General features: G+C 60.0%; 1 protein-coding gene across 10 annotated transcripts in view; it reads right to left on the reverse strand.

Moving 5' to 3' along the window:
- Window positions 1–17963, reverse strand: part of Col20a1 (collagen type XX alpha 1 chain) — a 31008-nt gene extending 13045 nt beyond the window's left edge. For 6 of the 10 annotated variants that reach the window (XR_002393559.2, XM_087197718.1, XM_087197716.1 and 3 more), the window contains exons 1-17: window positions 14193–17963; window positions 12109–12219; window positions 7635–7778; window positions 7226–7402; window positions 6889–7020; window positions 5921–6079; window positions 5414–5533; window positions 4693–4857; window positions 3876–4052; window positions 3497–3666; window positions 2925–3054; window positions 2050–2195; window positions 1846–1969; window positions 1561–1700; window positions 1010–1139; window positions 644–786; window positions 310–442 (exon numbers count right to left, since the gene is read on the reverse strand). Coding sequence is in view for 9 of the 10 variants with exons in the window: in XM_087197718.1 (XP_087053844.1) it covers window positions 310–442; window positions 644–786; window positions 1010–1139; window positions 1561–1700; window positions 1846–1969; window positions 2050–2195; window positions 2925–3054; window positions 3497–3666; window positions 3876–4052; window positions 4693–4857; window positions 5414–5533; window positions 5921–6079; window positions 6889–7020; window positions 7226–7402; window positions 7635–7778; window positions 12109–12219; window positions 14193–14274 (2383 nt within the window). In the remaining variant the exon portion in view is untranslated. The remainder of the gene's footprint in view (window positions 1–309; window positions 443–643; window positions 787–1009; window positions 1140–1560; window positions 1701–1845; window positions 1970–2049; window positions 2196–2924; window positions 3055–3496; window positions 3667–3875; window positions 4053–4692; window positions 4858–5413; window positions 5534–5920; window positions 6080–6888; window positions 7021–7225; window positions 7403–7634; window positions 7779–12108; window positions 12220–14192) is intronic. The other 4 variants (XM_087197717.1, XM_087197714.1, XM_087197713.1 and 1 more) reach the window with 3 other exon arrangements.
- Between the last annotated feature and the right edge of the window lie 126 nt (window positions 17964–18089).

Raw genomic sequence — 18089 nt, forward strand, 5'->3', positions numbered from 1 at the left:
GGGGCTCAGGGCTGGCAGAAAGGGGCACCCTGAGGGCCAGAGGAAAAACCAAACAGCCCTGCACCACACTCCGTGCCCTGCCCTGCCCCGCTTGAGGCTGCATCACTGTGCCCCTGCCCCCTGCACTGTGCCCCACCTTGCCTGTTGCTGTACTGGGCCCTGCCTAGACCTCACAAAGCCCCCGGAGGCCCTTCTGCCTAGAGCCTGGGTCACCCACGCCATGTCACCTGGATCCCTGCATTCTGGGAGTTTAAGTTCCTAGGCGGGCTGCTCCCACCCCAGGAGCCAGGTGGAGGAGGAGATACCTACGGGGTGTATAGTGGAGGGACACAGGGTCACTGCGGGCCCCATCCCTGTAGTAGGCCAGGATGGTGATTTCGTATTCCTCGTGCCTCCCCAGGCCGGGCAGGACAGCTGTGCTGAGAGTGCCTGGCACAGAGATCTGAAAGAGGAGGGTCTGGTGTCTGCCTGGCTCATAAGCAGCCTCGTATTGGAGACCCTGCTCACAGGCTGTGGGCGGCCGGCTATCCCCAAGACACAGGCCTGGATTGGGCACAAGGGGGGCCCAAGCCCCGGCTCAGCCCCAGGACCTGGGTCTGCAGGCTCTTCTCCAAGGCTCTGCTACCCCTTTGCCCACCCACACCTCGTGGGCCTTCCCCTCTCCCAGGGGAGTCCACTTGATCTGGTAGACAAGCACGCCGGTTGGGGCCGAAGCTGCCCACGTCAGCCTGACTGCATTCCCTGGCAGTTCTGTCACAGACAGCTGGCTTGGGCTGGGCACTTTCCCTGGAAGACAAGACAGGGGCCAGAGTGTGGGCTGCCAGCCCTGAGACAATGGGCCTGGGCCCTGCCTCACTGTACCTCTCTGTGCAGCTCTGATCCCCTCCTGGCTCGGCCCTGGCCCGGGGGGTGGACGGCACCACACACCGCCACACACGTGTGGGCTGGAGCCACGCAGTGGGGTGGAGGGCCCCGCCCACACCAGGCCGGCCCCGCCCCCCCGACCCACCTGTGGTCACCTGGCCGGTCAGCGTGGAGGAGCTGCCTCCCCGGTGGACGGAGGTGACTCGGACAGTGTATGTGGTGGAGGAGGACAGGGGGCCCAGGGTGGCCGAGGTGGCATTCCCAGGCGCCTCTTTCTGCGGGGAGCAGGGGGCACAGGCAGACATACTGGGCACCCAGAAGCGACCCAGACCTGGGACATGCAGCCGAGACCCCAGGGCCTCAGAACAGAAGACTATTGACCGTGGAAACCTTGGACGGCCCACAAGGGCGGGCCTCCCTTCCGGCTCCCCGGGGAGAGGCCTGCAGCCTCCCTGTGGCTGTTCTGTGCCTGTTCGCTCCTTTGCCTCAGACTCCTCATCTCCTACCACACCAAGCACCCTGAGGGCTGGGGTGACGCTGACCCTGCTGCCTGTGCCAGCCCAGAGGCTGGGTGTGGGGAGACTGGGCACACGGAGTGAATTTGGGGGATGAGGGAGAGGCCCTGGGAGAGGCCCCTGGGACTCTGAGTCCCGGGGTCCCTGGCAACGCTCAGGCACCAGGCAAATCTGCACTCACCTGTCCCGAGTGGCCACCGTCGCTGGAGATGTAGCTGACCCTGACCAGGTATGTGGGCCGCTGGGTGCCTTCCCAGGTCACACGGGCTGAGTCGTGGCTCACGTCTGAGAAGCCCAGGTGTCTTGGGGGGGCCAGGGCGGCTGTGGAACAGAGCAAGGCCTCCGGAGTGATGCTCCCCCTTGGCCCGAGCCTGGGGGCAGTGCTAGGGTGTGGGACGCCTCCCCGTGGAAGGCTCAGGAACAGTGGGGCCTCTGCCATGTGGGCAGCTGGCTGGGTGGGACTTACGGGTTCTGGCGTGGACACCCCGGGCCTCGCTGGCCTCTGGCCCTTGAAGGCTTTGCACGGAGACCATGTAGTCCCTGCCCGGTTCCAGGCCATCCAGCAGCACCTCTGGCTGCCCCACCCGCACCTGGGGACATGACATCAGGGCTGGCTCGGCCCCTGCCCCAACTGTCCCCACCTCCTCTGTCCCCACCCCAGACCACGTACCTCAATCTCCTCCTCCCCACCCTTGGGGAAGGCTGGCGAGCACCGCACCAAGTACTGCCTGGCCCCAGCCGAGGGCTGCCAGGTGAGGCGGAGGGTCCTGGGTGTCACTGCAGCCAGGGTTAGCGCCCGGGGTGGAGGGAGGGGTGCTGGGGAGGGCAACGGTTGGGCATTTTGAGAACTTGGCACACACAGAAGTCACAGCCACCAGCAGGGGCCCTCACTCAAGCTTCAAAAGGATTCCCCAGCTTCTGGACATGCGAGGGGTGAGTCTCGAGGAGAGGCCGGCAGAGGGGTGGGCCAGGGTGGCACTCGGATCCTAAGCCACTTTCCCAAACTCCACTGGGGCCGTTTGGCCCACAGTTCCGGGGAGCACCCTGCATGTCTACCCAAGGCCATCTGCCTGGGGGTGGGGTAGCCCCACGAAGACCATGTGACACTGTTTCTCTGAACACCGGGAAGTGGTGGACCCAGAGAGGAGCAGAGCAGAGGGTGCCGGGGCTGGGCCCCGGGTTGGGGTGATGCTGACGGGGCACAGAGCGGAGTGCAGTGTCTTCCTGGGGAGGAGGAGAGCAGAGTGTCCTTTCGGGGACCAGTAAGCTCGGCAGTGGACTGAAGAGATGCCCACACGAGGCGATTGTGCCGTGGCCGGCTGCTGCACTGTCCCCTTTGAATGGCCGAGCTGGGTAGCATGAGGTGTATTTAATAGAGCTGCCCCTGAGGACAGTGACTCAGCCACACACTGAGGGCTGGGCTGTGGTCGGAAGAGGACACCCAGGGTCAGAGAGGCCCAGGGACGGAGCACACCTGGGACTGCCCACTGCTTGCCTCTGGTGCCAGGCCTGAGGGGAGGGCAGGGGCCACCCACACTTGCCCACCTGTGGTCGCCAGGCCCTGCAGGCCCTCGCCGACCCCGGCCTCATAGACAGGGAGCACAGACACCAAATACTCGGTGCTGGAGCTCAGGTTCCGAAGCTCTGTGGATGCTGCAGGCCCCTCCACCACCACCTGAAACAGCACCACCAAACGGAGCAGGGCGTGGCGAACGGGGACAGGTGCAGGGCAGGAGGACTGTACCCTGAGTGTGGGCTTGGGACGTGGGTGTCTCCACGCGGGCAGCCAGGTGCCCACCACTAAGCATGGCATAGGCAGGCGAGAGTCGACAAGCCCATTTGTCCACCTGTCATGATGGTGACGCCCGGGTCCTCTGCCACCCCCAGGATGCTCCCTGCTCTGACTGCCCTGCTCTGAGTCCCCATGCACCCTTGCCCTGTCCCCGCCCCAGCTGTCCTTTCTCGGTGTGGGGCCTGGTTATGTGGACCCACAGGCCAGCTCTCAGCTAGAGCCATCAGAGCCCCACCCAACTGGCTGGCCAAGCCCTGGCAGCTGCCCTAGCTCTTTGTGGGTGACCCTAGCGGGGACCCTCAAGCCAGAGACGCAGTCCGCTCACCTCCCGGTGGACGCCACCCCTGGAAGGCCGCCACACGATGAGATACTTGAGGGGCGGCTGAGGGGCCGGCGACCAGGACAGGCGGATGCTGGAGGAGGTGACCTGGGTCACCACCAGGCTGGTGGGGACGGGGAGGGTGTCCAGAGCTGGAGCGGCTGGGGCCCACGTGGCTGTGGGCGGAACGTGGTGGTCGGGGCCTTCATGGGCACCTCCGCCTGCTCCCTGGCAGCCACTTGCCAGAGGGACAGGAAAGCTGCTCCCCTTCACCCCTCCTGGTAGGGCCTGCAGACCCTCCTGGACCAGGAGAATCCGCCCAGTGCGGTGCCACGCAGCAGCCAGTCTCCCCGCCCAAAGTGGTGGACAGGGCCTGGCAGCATACCTGCTCCCTCACCTGGGGCCCTGCTCAGGTTCCAGCCCTGGACCTGCTGGCAGATGAGGCGGCTGAGCAGGCCAGCCAGGGTGGCCAGCTGGGGGAAGTCCAGCACGTTGTGGACGGTGATGTCCTGCGGCTGGGAGGCCAGGAGCTTCAGCTCAGCCTCGTCGGCATTCTTCACCCCTGCTCGGGAGAGGAGGGCAGATAAGCAGCCAGCCCTCTGTGCCCCGGTCCTGCTCACAGACAGGAGTCACCTGTCTGGAGTCACCCGAGCCCCTGTGTGCCCCTGAGGTAGATGGGGCTAGGGCGGGTGTCAGGCGCTCTGGGCTGCTGGCCCGGCTCTGCTGGTGCTGGGGTAGAGTGCCCATGAGGAGGGCCCTGGGGGTCCCAGGACAACCCTTCCATCTAGATTTCCTTCTGTGGGGCGGAATTCACAGCGGCCAGTGCAGCAAGTGTGACCAAGGCCTGGAGGGGAGGCAGTCGCCAGGCACAGGGGCGAAGGGACCCTGGCCAGGCGGGGGACCAGCTCTAGGGTCACAGGAGAAGCCGGGTGGGGATTCTGCAGATGATGCCAAACCCTGACGCCTTCTGCAAGGAGCAGGCACGCTGGTGGAGCTGGTGCAGGCGGCACCTGTGAGTGCCAGGTGTGCTCAGCTCTCCTGGGCAGGGCTGAGCCTCCAGGTGCAACAGACATGGGAGCTGAGGCTCCAAGGCCAAGTGCCTGGCCTGCCCTCCAGTGAGGGCGATGCCAGGGTGCAGACTCCCATCTGCGTCTGGAGCCCACTGGCCTGAGAACCGGCCCCAGAGCCTGAGCGGGGCTCACCCACAGTGAAGACCTCGACGTCCAGGCCCTGGAGGGTGTGTGCAGCTGCATGCACATCGTCCTGGGACTTGCCATCCGTCACCAGGATCACCAAGTGAGCCGCCTCTGCACGGAGACCTGCCGCCGGCTTCAGGTTGTACCCCAGCACGTGGCTCAGGGCGAGGCCTTGGGGCAGCAGGAATCAAGTGACAGGCAGCTTCCAGCACCTCTGCCTCTGGCGCCCTCAGCAGCAGCCATCCCCAGTGCTTGGCCCTGGGGTTGGGTCCCGTTTACCCCCCTGGGCAGTGCTGGGCTGCAAGGCTGGGGCACTGGGACCAGGGATGGGTTCTCTACCCTCAGAGGGCACCTGTGACCCGGTAAGGTCACGCCCAGCCCCTGCCAACACCTGAGGCTGGCAGCCCCGCTGGAGGAACTCGCTTTCAGCAAGACCCGGACTAAAGCCTGTGCTTTGTTTTGTTGGTGTTTTTTGGAGGGGTACCGGGGATTGAACTCAGGATCTTTCGCTTTCGAGGCAGGTGCTGGAACCACTGAGCTAAATCCCCAGGCCCCATGCCTGTGCTTTCCTCAAAGATACACAGGGTTGTTTTGGAGCTATAGTGTGGGCTTAGAATCCACAGCCTCATGCGGGTTTCAGGGTCAGCAGGGGCATAAGGGAGGCTAAGCAGCAGGAAGGATCGAGGCTTCTGAGCTGCCAGACCCTAGAGGGCAGGGGCACACGCACCTGTGAATGTGTTTCCTCCCTTGTAGCGAAGGCTGTGCACAGCGGCCAGCACCTCCTCCCTGGTGCGGAAGGAGTTCAGGTCCCACTCAGTCTGGGGGTCTCCGCTGTACTGAGTCAGGCCTGGGGGAGAGGCCAGGCCACTGGGCTGAGTTTCCAGGGCTGCAGCTCCCTCGAGATGGCACAGGGCCAGGACCATGCCCGGGGAGCTGCCCACTGTCCACACAGTGCCGGACAGCAGCTGTCCCCAGGGAGACCCACGCTCACAGGGCTCAGGACTTCCTCAGAGAAGCCACCAGCCTGGCCCCCTGGGAGCCCCTGGGAGCCCGCTGCTCCAGCAAACCAGGTTGGTGGCCCTGGCCAGGGCAGGGAAGTTAGTGTGCTAGCGACCCACTCAGATCTCATGTGCTGGGTCAGCACGAATCTTCCTGTCTGGCTGGCTGATGGCCCCAGGAGGCTGAAGAGCTCCTGTCCCTTCTCTGAGGAGGGCTGGTGAAGGGTGGCACCTACCTACTTGGACTTGATTGGGCCCAATTTCAAAGGGTGAGATGACGCTGGCCAGGAAGTCTTTGACTAGCTGGAAGTGGCTGTGGCCGACACTCCAGGACCCGTCCACCAGGAAGACCATGTCGGTGGGCGTGGGGGGTGTGCAGCGGAACTGGGGGCCAGCTGGGCAGGAAGGAAGGTGGGGCGGGTGAGGCCTGTGGCCTCCACAGCCCTCTGGGCCACTCTGGCCTGGATGCAGTCCCTGAAGGACCATCTCCTGGAGTTGGCAGGTAGGGTCTGCTCTTCTCTTAGGGGCCAGGGCCTCTGAGGACTTTGGGCCCCTCCCCAGGCTTAGATCCCACATGGATGCTGGTCAAGGGTCTCAGCCTCTCTAGGCCTCCCCAAAAGAGGGTGAGGCCACTCTTGGCTCAGGGGCTGCCTGCTTGCCCGTTCTGCACCTCTCCATGTACACACAGGATGCTGCCTCCCAGGCCAAGCAGTCTCACCCCAACACCCAGACCCAGCCGCCCCAGGGCGCTGACTGAGTGGAGGGATCAGTAGGAGAGGGCTCTAGGTAGATCCACTTGGGATAGGGAAGGGTTTGGAGGCCACCTAGCAGCTCCTGGCTGCAGCCTCACTCCCCTAATGGTCCTGGAACTCTTCGGAGACAAAGCACTCCTCCACGGGTGGGGGTGGCACCTCCATACCTGTGTACAGGCCACACCTGGCAGGCTGAGCCCAGAGCCAGACTACTCAGCATGGCCAGCACAGGACAGCTCCTGGGCTCAGACAACTGAGAAAGAGGCCCAGCCCTGTCCTCTGGGCCCTGTACGACACTGAACACAAGAGGGTGTGCCCATGCCCGGGGACAGAGGCAGCTCCTGCAGCTCCCAGTCTGGTGGAGAAGGCAGGGCCCTCCTCTGGGAGGTAAAGTCGTGGGGAACTCAGGCCCATCTGGAACCCTCCCCAAGGCAGCAGAGCAGGCCCCTTACCTGGCTCCTCTCTTCCTCCAGTGGGGGCCACAGAGCGGCTCTGTCCTTTCAGGCCCGGGGTCAGCTGAGTAGGCTCCTGCACCCCAGAGCCCCTGGGCTGCTCCGGCTGCTCCGGATCTGGGCTGGGCACGCCTGCAGAGGGGAGAGGGTCACAGCTGCCACCTCCACTACCAGACCCTAGCTAAGGGTCTCAGACAACCTGGCCCCGTGCCCAGAGTGAGGGAATCCAGGGGCACAGGAAGCAAGCTTCTGTTACAGCTGGAGAGCATGAGTCAGCTGTAAGAAGGATTTCCTGGCGGGAGAAGCCCAGGGTTACCCTCCTGTCCCAGAAGCTTACTCTCAGCCCACTCTGATGTGCCAAGCACAGGCGGCTCTTGGCTGGGCACAAAGGTGATGCTGGGCTCAGGGGTCTGCTTGGGGCCCGGGCCCCCCATGTGGGAGGGTAGAGGCTTTAGGGCTGTCCCTGGTGGCCTCTGGCCACTCCTGCTCAGGGGCTTACTCTTCAGATCCTTGACTGCAGAGAGAAGGAGGGGCTGTCAGGGCAGGGGCAGAGGGCTGGGCACGGTCCCTTCCCTGGGGACACAGCTGTGGGTGCCAGGGAGGGGCCTCACTCCGAGAGGTGGGCTGGAAACGAGACCCCAGGCACCTCATGCACAAGCTCGGACGGGAACCCAAGTGCCCAGCTCCTGCCCAGAGGCGTTCCCTGGTACCCACCTGGGCTGGGACGAGAAGAGCAGAGGACTTACTCACAAACTCCCTCCGCACCAGCAGGGTGGGCTCCGAGCCAGTGAGCTCAAATATCTGCAAGATGTAGCCCTTGGAGGGGCTCAGGCCCCCGACGGTGGCCTTGGGGGTCTTGGTGGTCAGCATCACTTCCTGCTCTGAGTCCCCTGCGGGGGGGGAGAGCTGTTGGGGCTGCAAGGCGGGCACGCAGGCACGTCCATGTGCACATCTGTGTCAGGCCTCCCCTCTTTGCCCCCATTGAGGCCAGAGGAGAGAAAAGGACAAGGAGCTGATGAGAGGGACTTGGTTGAGAGGAGAATCCCATGGCAGTGAAATGTCCTTTATGAGCTGCTCCCAGAGGAATGTACCGTGTGATGAGCATTCACATTCCTTGCTCTGTGGCTCCATCATCTACAGACAGACGTGGATCCGAGTATTCAACAAATGACTCCAAAGAGGGCTCCGTCCTACCTTGGAGGAAGGAGACCCTGAGTCGGAGCCAGGGAGACAGCAGTCAGACCTCAGAGGCTCCAAAAGACTCCCCCTCGGCTTAAGAGCTGGAGGGGGAGGAGGGGCCCACCCTTCACAGCTGGAGGAAAGCAGGCCCTGGCCTGGGCAGCGAGCAGCCCTCCGCCTGCACGTGGTGCACTTTGGAGTGATATGGGGGAAGGACCCTGAGCTCTCTGGCCAAGTGGTGGGGGTGACCACGCAGGAGACACAGAGCAGGGGGGGCAGGTCTTCGTACCTAGCACCAGCTCAGAAGCCACACGTATGTCTCATGACATTCCCAACCTCAACACAGCCATTTATCGACGTGGAAGTCGGGGTACTGAGGACCAGCCACTTCCAAACTCCCTGACATGTGCGGGTCGCACTGAACCTACGAAGAGGTGACCAGGCCACGAGGTGCTGCCCCTGGAGCAGTTAATGCTATTACTGGGAGAGCGGGTTCCCGGGAACAGGGGCCTTGTGCTCACTTTTCTGTCTTGCACCCTCCACCACTTTGACTCGGTGCCACCCCGGCCAGACACCAGGCTCCTGGGCTTCCTCCTCCAGAACCAGGAGCTTCCACATTCAGTCACCTGGTCTAGTATTGTGCGATAGCAGCAGAAAATGGACTGCGGCTTGAGCCCACTCACACAACCAACTATGATCATAAAAGTGTTTTATGAAATGTAATATAGATATAGAGTTAGAATGCATCAAAGGTGGAGAAGTGGAGGTGTGACATCCGAAGGCGTCAGCGTAACGGCCCTCACATGTGTTACCTGTTCATAAATCCACTAGTGTGGTCACTAGAAAAGGGCCAATGAATATGTGACCGCCAACTGGTGGGGCATGGACTCCTCATCCTACACACCCCGATCTCAACGTCACACAAAGAGGTGGAAGTAACCCTGCTGGGGTACAGCAGGAACTACCCAATAGCACTGACAGGCTGTCAGCGGACACGCAACCGAATCTGACCAGACTTCCAGGATCCCGAGCAAGCTAAATGGTACCACAAAGATACCACCTCGAAACAAGAACGTGTGAGGGCCAGGGATGTAGCTCAGTGGTTCTGGCACCTGCCTCACAAGCACAAGGTCCTGAGTTCAATCCCCGGTACCAAAACAAAAGTGCAAATCTTGTTTCTTCTGTAAATAAAGGTCGAGGGAAAGGGACAGAGGGAAAACAGTTGCCAGGGAAAAATTACCTGAGACACAGGAACCAAAGAAGGTGTGTGAACTCTTTCGGGATCCCAATTCAGACCAGTCAATTACAAAAGATATTCATCAGACAAGCCAGAGAATGTAAACACAACTAAATATTTGGTGACAGTTCTAAAACAATTTGGGGACATAGTAAGGGTACTGAGGTTATTTGCGAGTCTTTTATTTTAGAGAAATATACTGGTTATAGACAGAATTAGATGTCTGGGACTTGCTTTAAGATAATACAACATATGGACAGGGCTGAGCAGAGAGACATAAAGCAGTCTCGGCCATATGCTGGTAACTGTTGACGCTAAATCTTTGTTAACATGAGGCTTCATTATACGGTGCTGTCTTCTGCGTGTGTTTAAATTTTTCCATAAAAGTGAGCTCAGCAGAAGGCAAGAAAGGAGAAAACAAACATTTATAACAAGTAGAACAAAAAGAAAACAAATAGGAAGATTGTAGATTTAAACTCAGGTCAGTAATTTTGCTAAACATAATTGGATAAAATGTTTCCATTAAAAGACAAAGCTTTTCACAGTGGATAAAAATAACGCCCAGTTATATGCTACTTGGAACAGAGAAAGGTTAAAAGCTTAAGAAGGAGGAAAAGTATTTAATGCAAACACAACCCGCTGGAGCAATGTTGGTATCATAGAAGGGAGAAGCCAAGGGAAAACACAAGAGAAATGAGAACAGGGCCACTCCACAGTGATAAGGTCCACACGCCAGGAAGATGCTGCGAGGAGTTCGTGCACAGCCACAAATTCGAGGCCAGCCTGGGAGACGAGACCTTGTCTCAAAAAACAAAACAAAAAAGGGGGGATGGGGCCAGGGATGTAGCTCAGTGGCACTGCACCTGCCTCGCAAGCACAAGGTCCTGAGTTTGAGCCCTCGTACCACAAAAGGGGCGGAGGAGAAAGGCTGAAAAATAATTTCAAAAAATCAATCTTAAGAATAGAAAGTTAGGGCCAGGATGTAGCTCAGTGGTTTTGCCGCCTGCTGTGCAGGAGCAAGGACCCAAGTTCGATCCCCAGTACCAAAAAAAAAAAGAATAGAAAGTTAAATACAAAGAGAGTGGAAGGAAATAGAAGAGAAGAAATTAATTAAATCAAAACAAAACAATGAATGCCTTAACAAAGCCAAAAGGACTTTTATTGAAAGACTAATAAAGTAGATAAACCTCTAAATTGTTGACAACAAAAACAGAAGATTCAAATAACCAATAACAGGGATGAAAGGAAGCTAAAACCACCAACCTCTCAGACATTTAGATCAAAACAATATGAACAATTTATTCCAAGTCATTTGAAAATTTAGATGAAATACAAATTCCTAGGAAAAACCAACTTATCAAAGCTGACAGAAACTATAGGAAATCTGAATACGCCAATGTCTGTTAAAGACCTTGACTCTGTTTAAAGCTATGCACACACACACCAGGCTCAGAGGTCAGCCCCCAGAATTCACACACATTCAAGAAAGCAACACCATCAACACTGCAGATGCCTCCAGCAAACAGGCAGAGCCCTTCCTGCCTCTGACAGATACCAAGACCTAACGAGGACTTGATAGAACTTGAGTTATTGACCAATATTCCCTGTGAGCATAAGTACAGAAACCTTAGGCAAAATATCTGCAAATCAATTCCACCATGTATTTAACAGGATGATAAAGTATGCACATTAGTGGTGTCCTGTGGTCTGAGGGGCTAAGCCTCTTGGGCTCATCAGGGTCCAGCTCTGGAACACAGGGCTGGTACCGTGGGCTCTGCAGCCCAGCCCATGCGTGCGCAGAGCCAAGCATATGCAGAGAGCCGTGTGTGCAATCATGCATGTGCAGAGCTGTGCGTGTGCAAAGCCCATGTGTGTGCAGAGCTGTGCGTGTGCAGAACTCAGAGCCCATGTGTGTGCAGAGCTGTGCATGTGCAAAGCTCATGTGTGTCCAGAGCTGTGCGTGTGCAAAGCCCATGTGTGTGCAGAACTCAGAGCCCATGTGTGTGCAGAGTTGTGCATGTACAGAACTCAGAGCCCGTGTGTGTGCAGAGCCCAGGCTGCTCTGAAGCCCTGAGGCCCTGGGACTCTCAGGAGGCACTGTTTCCTCACAGCCTCTGTCCTGAGCGCCCTCTGCATGTACTGTGGGCCCACAGGTCCTCCAAGAGTGAGCAAGGCAGAGACAGGAGGAAGCACAGAGACAAAGACACCCCGATGCAGACATCACACTCCAGAGACACACGCATGCCAGGGACACAGCTCAGTCATGCACATGGCCCCTGTGTCCACCACTCGATGAATGGACAAAGAAAATGTATATTCACACACAGTGCAGGATGATGCCATAAAGAAGGACAAATCTGAATCATGTGTAGGGAAATGGATGCACCTTGAGACCGTAATGTTAAGTGAAATAAATCAGACACACAAGCTTAAATATTGCATGGGTTTGCTTATATGAGAAACCCAATGCACAAGTAATTAAAGAGCAAAATAAAAGCTAGATAATAGGAAACATAGAAATAGGTCTTTGCAAATGGGAAGGAGACCAAGAGAAAACAGGAAGGGAGAGGAGGGAAAGGGATGAGGAGTTAAGATACGTTACATACATGTACTAACTTCCCAAAATGAGTGTAGTTATTACATACTGCAAACATGCACTGATAAACATAAAAATCTGAAAGAAAGACAAAGGATAACAGAGCCGCATCCTGCAGTGGAGCCTTGCAGGCAGTGGTGGGAGCGGCTGGTCCCCATGGCACAGTGACCACCACACAGAGGGGCTGAGGGGCAGGCGGGCCCCTTACCTGCCATGGGCTTCACCTGCACCAGATAGCCGAGGCCGCCGCCCTGCAGGTCTCGCCACTTCATCTGCAGCCGGTCCTCGGGCAGCACGGCCAGCCTCAGGCGGCCACCTCCTGCACAGCCAGGGTGAGGCACTCAGGACTGACCCATCCACCACCAGATTCCTCCTCCATCCTAGCCACCTGTGGGGGCCCACGGGACCTGCCCTGAGAGGCTGCAGGCACAGGCCTGCCCTGGGACTCTGAAGGAACAGCCCCAGCTTGGGTTGGAGGGGGCCATGCCCCCCAGGAAGAGCAAGGCCACACGCACTGGGAATTGGGCCTCTGGGTCCTCGGGGACAGTGAGGGGAGCCTCCTTCATCGCAGGGAGCCTCTTCCTCCGGGCAGTCAGCCTGAGGCAGGAGGCGCTGCGACACAGTGTTTCCCAGTCAGGATGCAGGAGAAGCAGCTGTGCCGCTGCCAAGGCCACACTAGGCTGATGTCCCCGGGGCACGCAAGGGAAGAGGCCTGACAGGAAGCACGTGTGTGAGTGTGCAGTTGTATGTGCATCTGTGTGTGTGCACTTTTGTGTGCAGCTATGCCAGTGCATGTGCAGCCTCAGCCCTTGTACTGGGGTGGGGGTTCCTGCAGGAGAGGCCAGGCGGTGCCCTTGGCCAGCTGGGAGGAGCAGGGCAAAGTGGGGCCTAGTCCGACCTCTTGGGAGGCTTCCGGGCTCTGTAACAGGGGTGGCTATTTTTAGAAAGCGGGGACAGAGATGGGTCTCTTCTGGCCACCCCACTGTGGGCTGGGGCACAGAGGGAGAGAGCAGAGAATAGGGGTGCTCCTGACAGACACAATGAGCCATTCAGAGCCGGATGCAGCTGAGCAGGCTCCAGAAGGGGCCCCACTGCGTTGCTCTGGGAGCGACCCACTGAAAGGCAGGAACGTGTTGCGGACGAGGTGGGGCTCTGAAGAGCCAGATGTGGGCAAGGGCCCCACTCCTGCCCAAGAAGAGCCTTCTGTTTCTCTACTCTGCTTCCGACATGTTGGGGGCCTCTGATCACCACGGGCTGGGGCTTTGGGAAGGCCCGTGGTAAGGCCTGCTCCCCTCCCCCAACTGCAGCCCCACCTCACCTCACGAGGCCCATGGGCCCACCCTAGCCCTTCTTGGGGCACAGACCCAGTGGGCAGCCCAGCTCGGCGGTCCTTGGCATGCTGCACCCTGACTGGGAGGGGGATACATTTGCCTCTGGCTGTTGTAGAATCACTCTGTGACTCAGCTCAAACTGCCAATGGTGGCTTCCTTCTCTCTGAAATCTCAGCCTGCCACCCCATTTCAGGTTATCCTGAGGCGAGGGACCTGCCTAGGTCATAGGCAGATGGGGACAGGCTGCAGACGGGGCAGCCTGCCAGACCAGGCCAGACCTGGGCTCAAGGTTGCCCCCAGGGCTCGAGGGCTGCGTGGTGGGAAGAGGCATTTATAACCCAGACAGCGCCGGCCCCTGGCAGTGACCCAGAGGCGCACATCCAGACAGGGAAGAGGTGCCCCCAAGAACAAAACCCTGCTCTGAGAAGTCCAGATGTGCTGGAGAGGGCTCCATCTGCCTAGCCCAGGAAGCCAAGGGATGGCAAGCCTGTCTCCATGGGGCAGAAAGTCCCTCCTGGGGTCCACTGAGCGATGCTCCTCACCAGGGCAAGTCTCAGCACCGACCTTCCCCGGGCTCCCAGGGGGAGCAGCGCCCGGCGGAGCCGCCCCCACCCCACCCTGTGAACACAGGCAGCAGCAGCAAACTGGAGCTGCACTTTCCTCTGCGGACAGGGAGAGCAGGAGGGGTCTCTGCTCCAGGTGGGAGAGGTGTCTGCGGAATAACTAAGCAAAACAGAAGGAAAAGCTGCAAGGCCAACGGTCAAACCGAAAGCTGTGCGTGAGGACTGCTGAGAAACCAGCCACTGTCCCTCCGCCCCGCCTGTCCTGTCTGGCGCTTGTCAGAAGGCTCTGAATTGGGGAGGTATTCAGTCCTCCATGACCTGGGCTACAAGGGAAGGACAAGCCCGGCAGAGGGCTCACCCTGTGCGGGAGGAGGCACCACCCCAGGACCTTCTCTTACCTTGTCCCTGCCCACGTGTGGAGATGGCACCCAGCCACAGCCAGAGGCAGAAGTGGAGGGCGGGGTGGCCTTGGGGGTTCATGGCATGCAGCCTGTGGGAGGAGAGGCCATCGCAGCTGTCACCCAAACGCCCGCCCTCGAAGCCCGAGGCCCCGCCTGAGGGCCTGCAGGCCTGGCAGCAGGACGTTGGGGCCCCACTGCCCCTCTCCGGCAGGTGCACACAGCCAGGTCATGCGGTGAGCCGAGGTCTTGAGACCCAGGCCAGGCACAGACGGGGGCTGGAACACACCAGCTCCTCTCCACCCCTGCTGTATGTGCACACCAGGCCCCACGCCCTCCGGTGCTGAGCAGACGCTAAAGTGCAGCCGTGGCCCCAGTGGAGCTCAAGTCTGGGGCGAACAGTACCCTGGGTCCCTGTCCAGCATCCTGAATGACTCGGAGGAACCTCCCTAAATGTATGCCCAAGGGAGCCCCACCAGGGCACCAGCCCTTGCCCAAGGGGGAGCCCACCAGTAGGAAGGCTGCCAGAAATCCAAGTCAAGGCCCCTGGTGCTGGCCCAGCGATGAGCTGCCAAGGCCAGGAGACCCAGGCAGGGGAGGACACTATGGCTCATCTACCTGATCCGACCAGATACCAGGTGAGGCCCCCCCGCACCCTCCTGATTCATACTCTGAAGCCAGACACCTCCCCACTGTGGGCTGCCCAGGCTGTAGCTGTGAACACGAGGCCCTCTCTGCTAGCCATCCACCCTGGCATTTCATGATGCGGGTGCTGGGCCCCCACAGCCTTCCACTGCACCCCAGCCCTGTAGCTCCTGCTACCCGCATAAGACTCAGCTCCTCAGTCTCTTGAAAAGGTCACAGTTGTGCAGACCCAAGGGGTTCCCCTGGGCCCCTCTTCTACCTGGCCAAGACTGTGGACAGCCAACTCCTGGTCCAAGGCAGCACCGCTCACTGCTCAGGGCCCTCTGGTCCACTCGGGCCTGGTGGGGCCCAGGACCCTGGGGCTTACGAGGCCCCTCCTTCCACGTCAGCACCCCGCCCAGGCCTGGCCCCTCCCCTCTGCTGTGCCCGGGACTCGGTGGGAAACAGTGGCCCCAGCAGGAAGGGCCCCGTCACTCTCCGTAGGGCAGAGCCTTACTCCTCACTCCCAGAGGGGAGCACACAGGGCTCCTGGGGGGACAAAGGCCCCGTACTTGGTCCTGGGCACCAAGACGCAGAGTGCTTGGCACCAGGGGTCTGAGTCTACTAGCACGAGCAGACTGGAGCAGCACCCCGTCTGGCCTCGCAGCCTCTACTCCCCTGCCATATGGCCCCAGGACCCCAAATCTGCTGTTCTCCAGGCTCTGGCCCCTCCACACTCCCCACTGGGAGAGCTGGGGGGCTGCTGTCCTAACCCAGCCAACGGAGTCTCCACCCCTCCGCAGGCCCCACCTAGGCCCGCCCTGGCTGCACACCACTGTACCTGACTCATCTCCACGCCAGCCCCCCTCCACCCAGTGCTGGCACTGCCTGACCCCAGTCTCACTGAGAGCCCAGCAGGGCTGGGGTGGTACAAGCACCCCTCCCCAACCTCCCTACTGGGCACTCAGGCCCTGGGCCATGTGTGGACAGGAGCTGCTGTGGTCCCGGACATCCCCTTCTATGAGCCAGGTCCCCTAGGGACCAGGGCACTGCGGCTGACTGCCCTTGCTGGAGACACCTGAAAGGTGCACTCAGCCCCTGGAGCCCAGGCCAAGGACGACTCAGAGAGCACAGCCTGGCCTTAGCCCTGCTCCTGGTGCCAGACAGGAGCTCCTGCCCCCAGCCTAGCCTTGTGCGCAAAGACCTAAGAGGCCAGGCCTCAGCCTGGACAGTCACTGGGGACGTGTGTACAGCCACGGCTCACAGGCACCTGGGCACGTGTGTACACGCACATCCGCGCTGGAGCTGGTGTCAGTGTCCTGGACACCATGGCCCTGCACGGCCACCCTGTGTCTTTCACCCTGGCCCTGCTGTGGAGTCACCTCAGTTAGTCCCTGCAGTAACCCTCAAACCACTTAGCAGACCCAGGTGTGGTGAGAGGCTGAGGTAGGAGGACTGCAAGTTCAAGTCTAGCCTCGGCCACCTAGTGACTTAGCAAGACCATCTCAAAAGAGACTGGGAGGGCCAGGGATCTAGCTCAGTGGCTCCACTGCCTGCCTACAAGCGGAAAGTTCCGAGTTTGATCCCCGATACAAAAGAAAAAAAAGTGTACTCAATAGGGGCTGGGAAAGCAGCTCAGCACAGCAGGTCTTGGGTTCAACCCTCAGTACCACACACACACACAATCAAAACCACTCAGGAGTGCTGGGATTCAGGCAAGGCAGTTGAGCTGTCCAGGCTTCCCTAGCTCAGCGATGGGAGGTGACTGTGAGCTCCAGGAGGGGCTGCCCATGTAGCCCCACCCACACGCTGAGGGCCCAGCCACACGTCCACGTTAGCAGGGTCAGGACAGAGTAGGGCTGCCCCACCCCCGGCAGCCACCTGAATCCCACCCAACATGCCCAGGAGCTCACTCCATTCTCCCACTGGGCCACACCTGTGGCACAGTTGATGATCGCCGGAAGGGGTTACAGCTCAGTAGCAATCACACAGGCCAGACAGTGTGATGAGGTCTACAGGGCAGATGCCAGGAATCCCAGTCTTAGACAAGGTCCTGCAGTGCAGGGCTGGCCTTGAAGAGGTCACAGGGCAGGCCAGTGCCTTGGGGAAGGAAGCTGGGCCAACTGCAAAGGCCAGTTTGGAGCTGGACACCTTGGGGGTCCAGTGGGTGGTCAGCCGGCTCCCACCCTCTTGGCCAGAGGGATTCAGGGACCACACCCCACCCAAGGCCTAGGACCCTGCATCTGTATCAACCCAACACGACCCAGAGGCTGGGGGACACCTGCCCAGATCGCCACAGGGTCTCTCCTGGCTAAGGTCACCCTCTGATGGCAGGACATGGCCAAGACGCCCTCAGCACCTTTCCTGGACTGCCCCAGGTGGGGTCTGAAGCATCTTTGGAGAGCAGCCCTCTCACCCATTCCCCTGGACACCCTCTTCTTCCTATGGTCAGAGGAGCCAGTGCTGCTCAGCCCTTTTGGGCTACACAGTCCTGCAAGATCCAGCTCTGAGTACATGCTGGGCCTCCCAAGGAGATGAGGGGACAATGGGTCCTTCCACGGGGCCATGTGCCAATTGGCTAGAGCACTGAGGCTGCCTCACCCCTGTGGCCGAGGAGTGCCTGCCACGCCCTTTGCTGGCCCGTTGCTTGCTCGCATCCATACAGGACAAGTTCCTCTCATCCTCCAGATGGCCTGTGTGCTCCCCTGTGCTTCACGGGGTGGTGTGTGGCTGCACCCCATGTATAGGACTAAGGACTCAGCAGTGCTCAGGTGCACCCTGTCCTGGCCCCAGTGTCTGCCCTTTCCTGAGGAGTCCTGGAAGGGGCCCATCCAATGGAGCAAGCCTCAAGCACAGTCCCTCACCGTGTGGGGCTCCCAGGCAGCCGGGCCATTCCCCACCGCCTGCTGCAGGGGCCTGAGGGCACCGGGGTGGAAGCAGAAGTGTCAGGCACCGTGCACCACCCATGAAGGGCAGCTGCCCACACCCTCTCCAGCATCCAGCTAGCAAAGGGGCTGTGATCACACCAGCACAGGCTCCTCCTGTGCTCAGTCACCTGAGCCCGCCACGGTGCCTCCATGAGCTCATGTCCAATGGCTCTTTTCAGCCCAACCCTAACCTGGCCTTGCTGGACTGAGGTCCAGGAGTCGCCCTCCCGAGACCTGGCCGCCACGGAGTACATGCCCCTAAAGGGACAGAGACCCCCAGGAGGCTCCCAGGTCTGAGGCACGTCCCACTTGCAGGCAGCTGAGCCCCTGTGCAGCATGAGCGCAG

This window comes from Heterocephalus glaber, unplaced genomic scaffold (assembly GCF_053883595.1).
Source record: "Heterocephalus glaber isolate CG9 unplaced genomic scaffold, H.glaber_assembly_v1.0 deba00001673, whole genome shotgun sequence".
NCBI classification, from domain to species: domain Eukaryota; kingdom Metazoa; phylum Chordata; class Mammalia; order Rodentia; family Bathyergidae; genus Heterocephalus; species Heterocephalus glaber.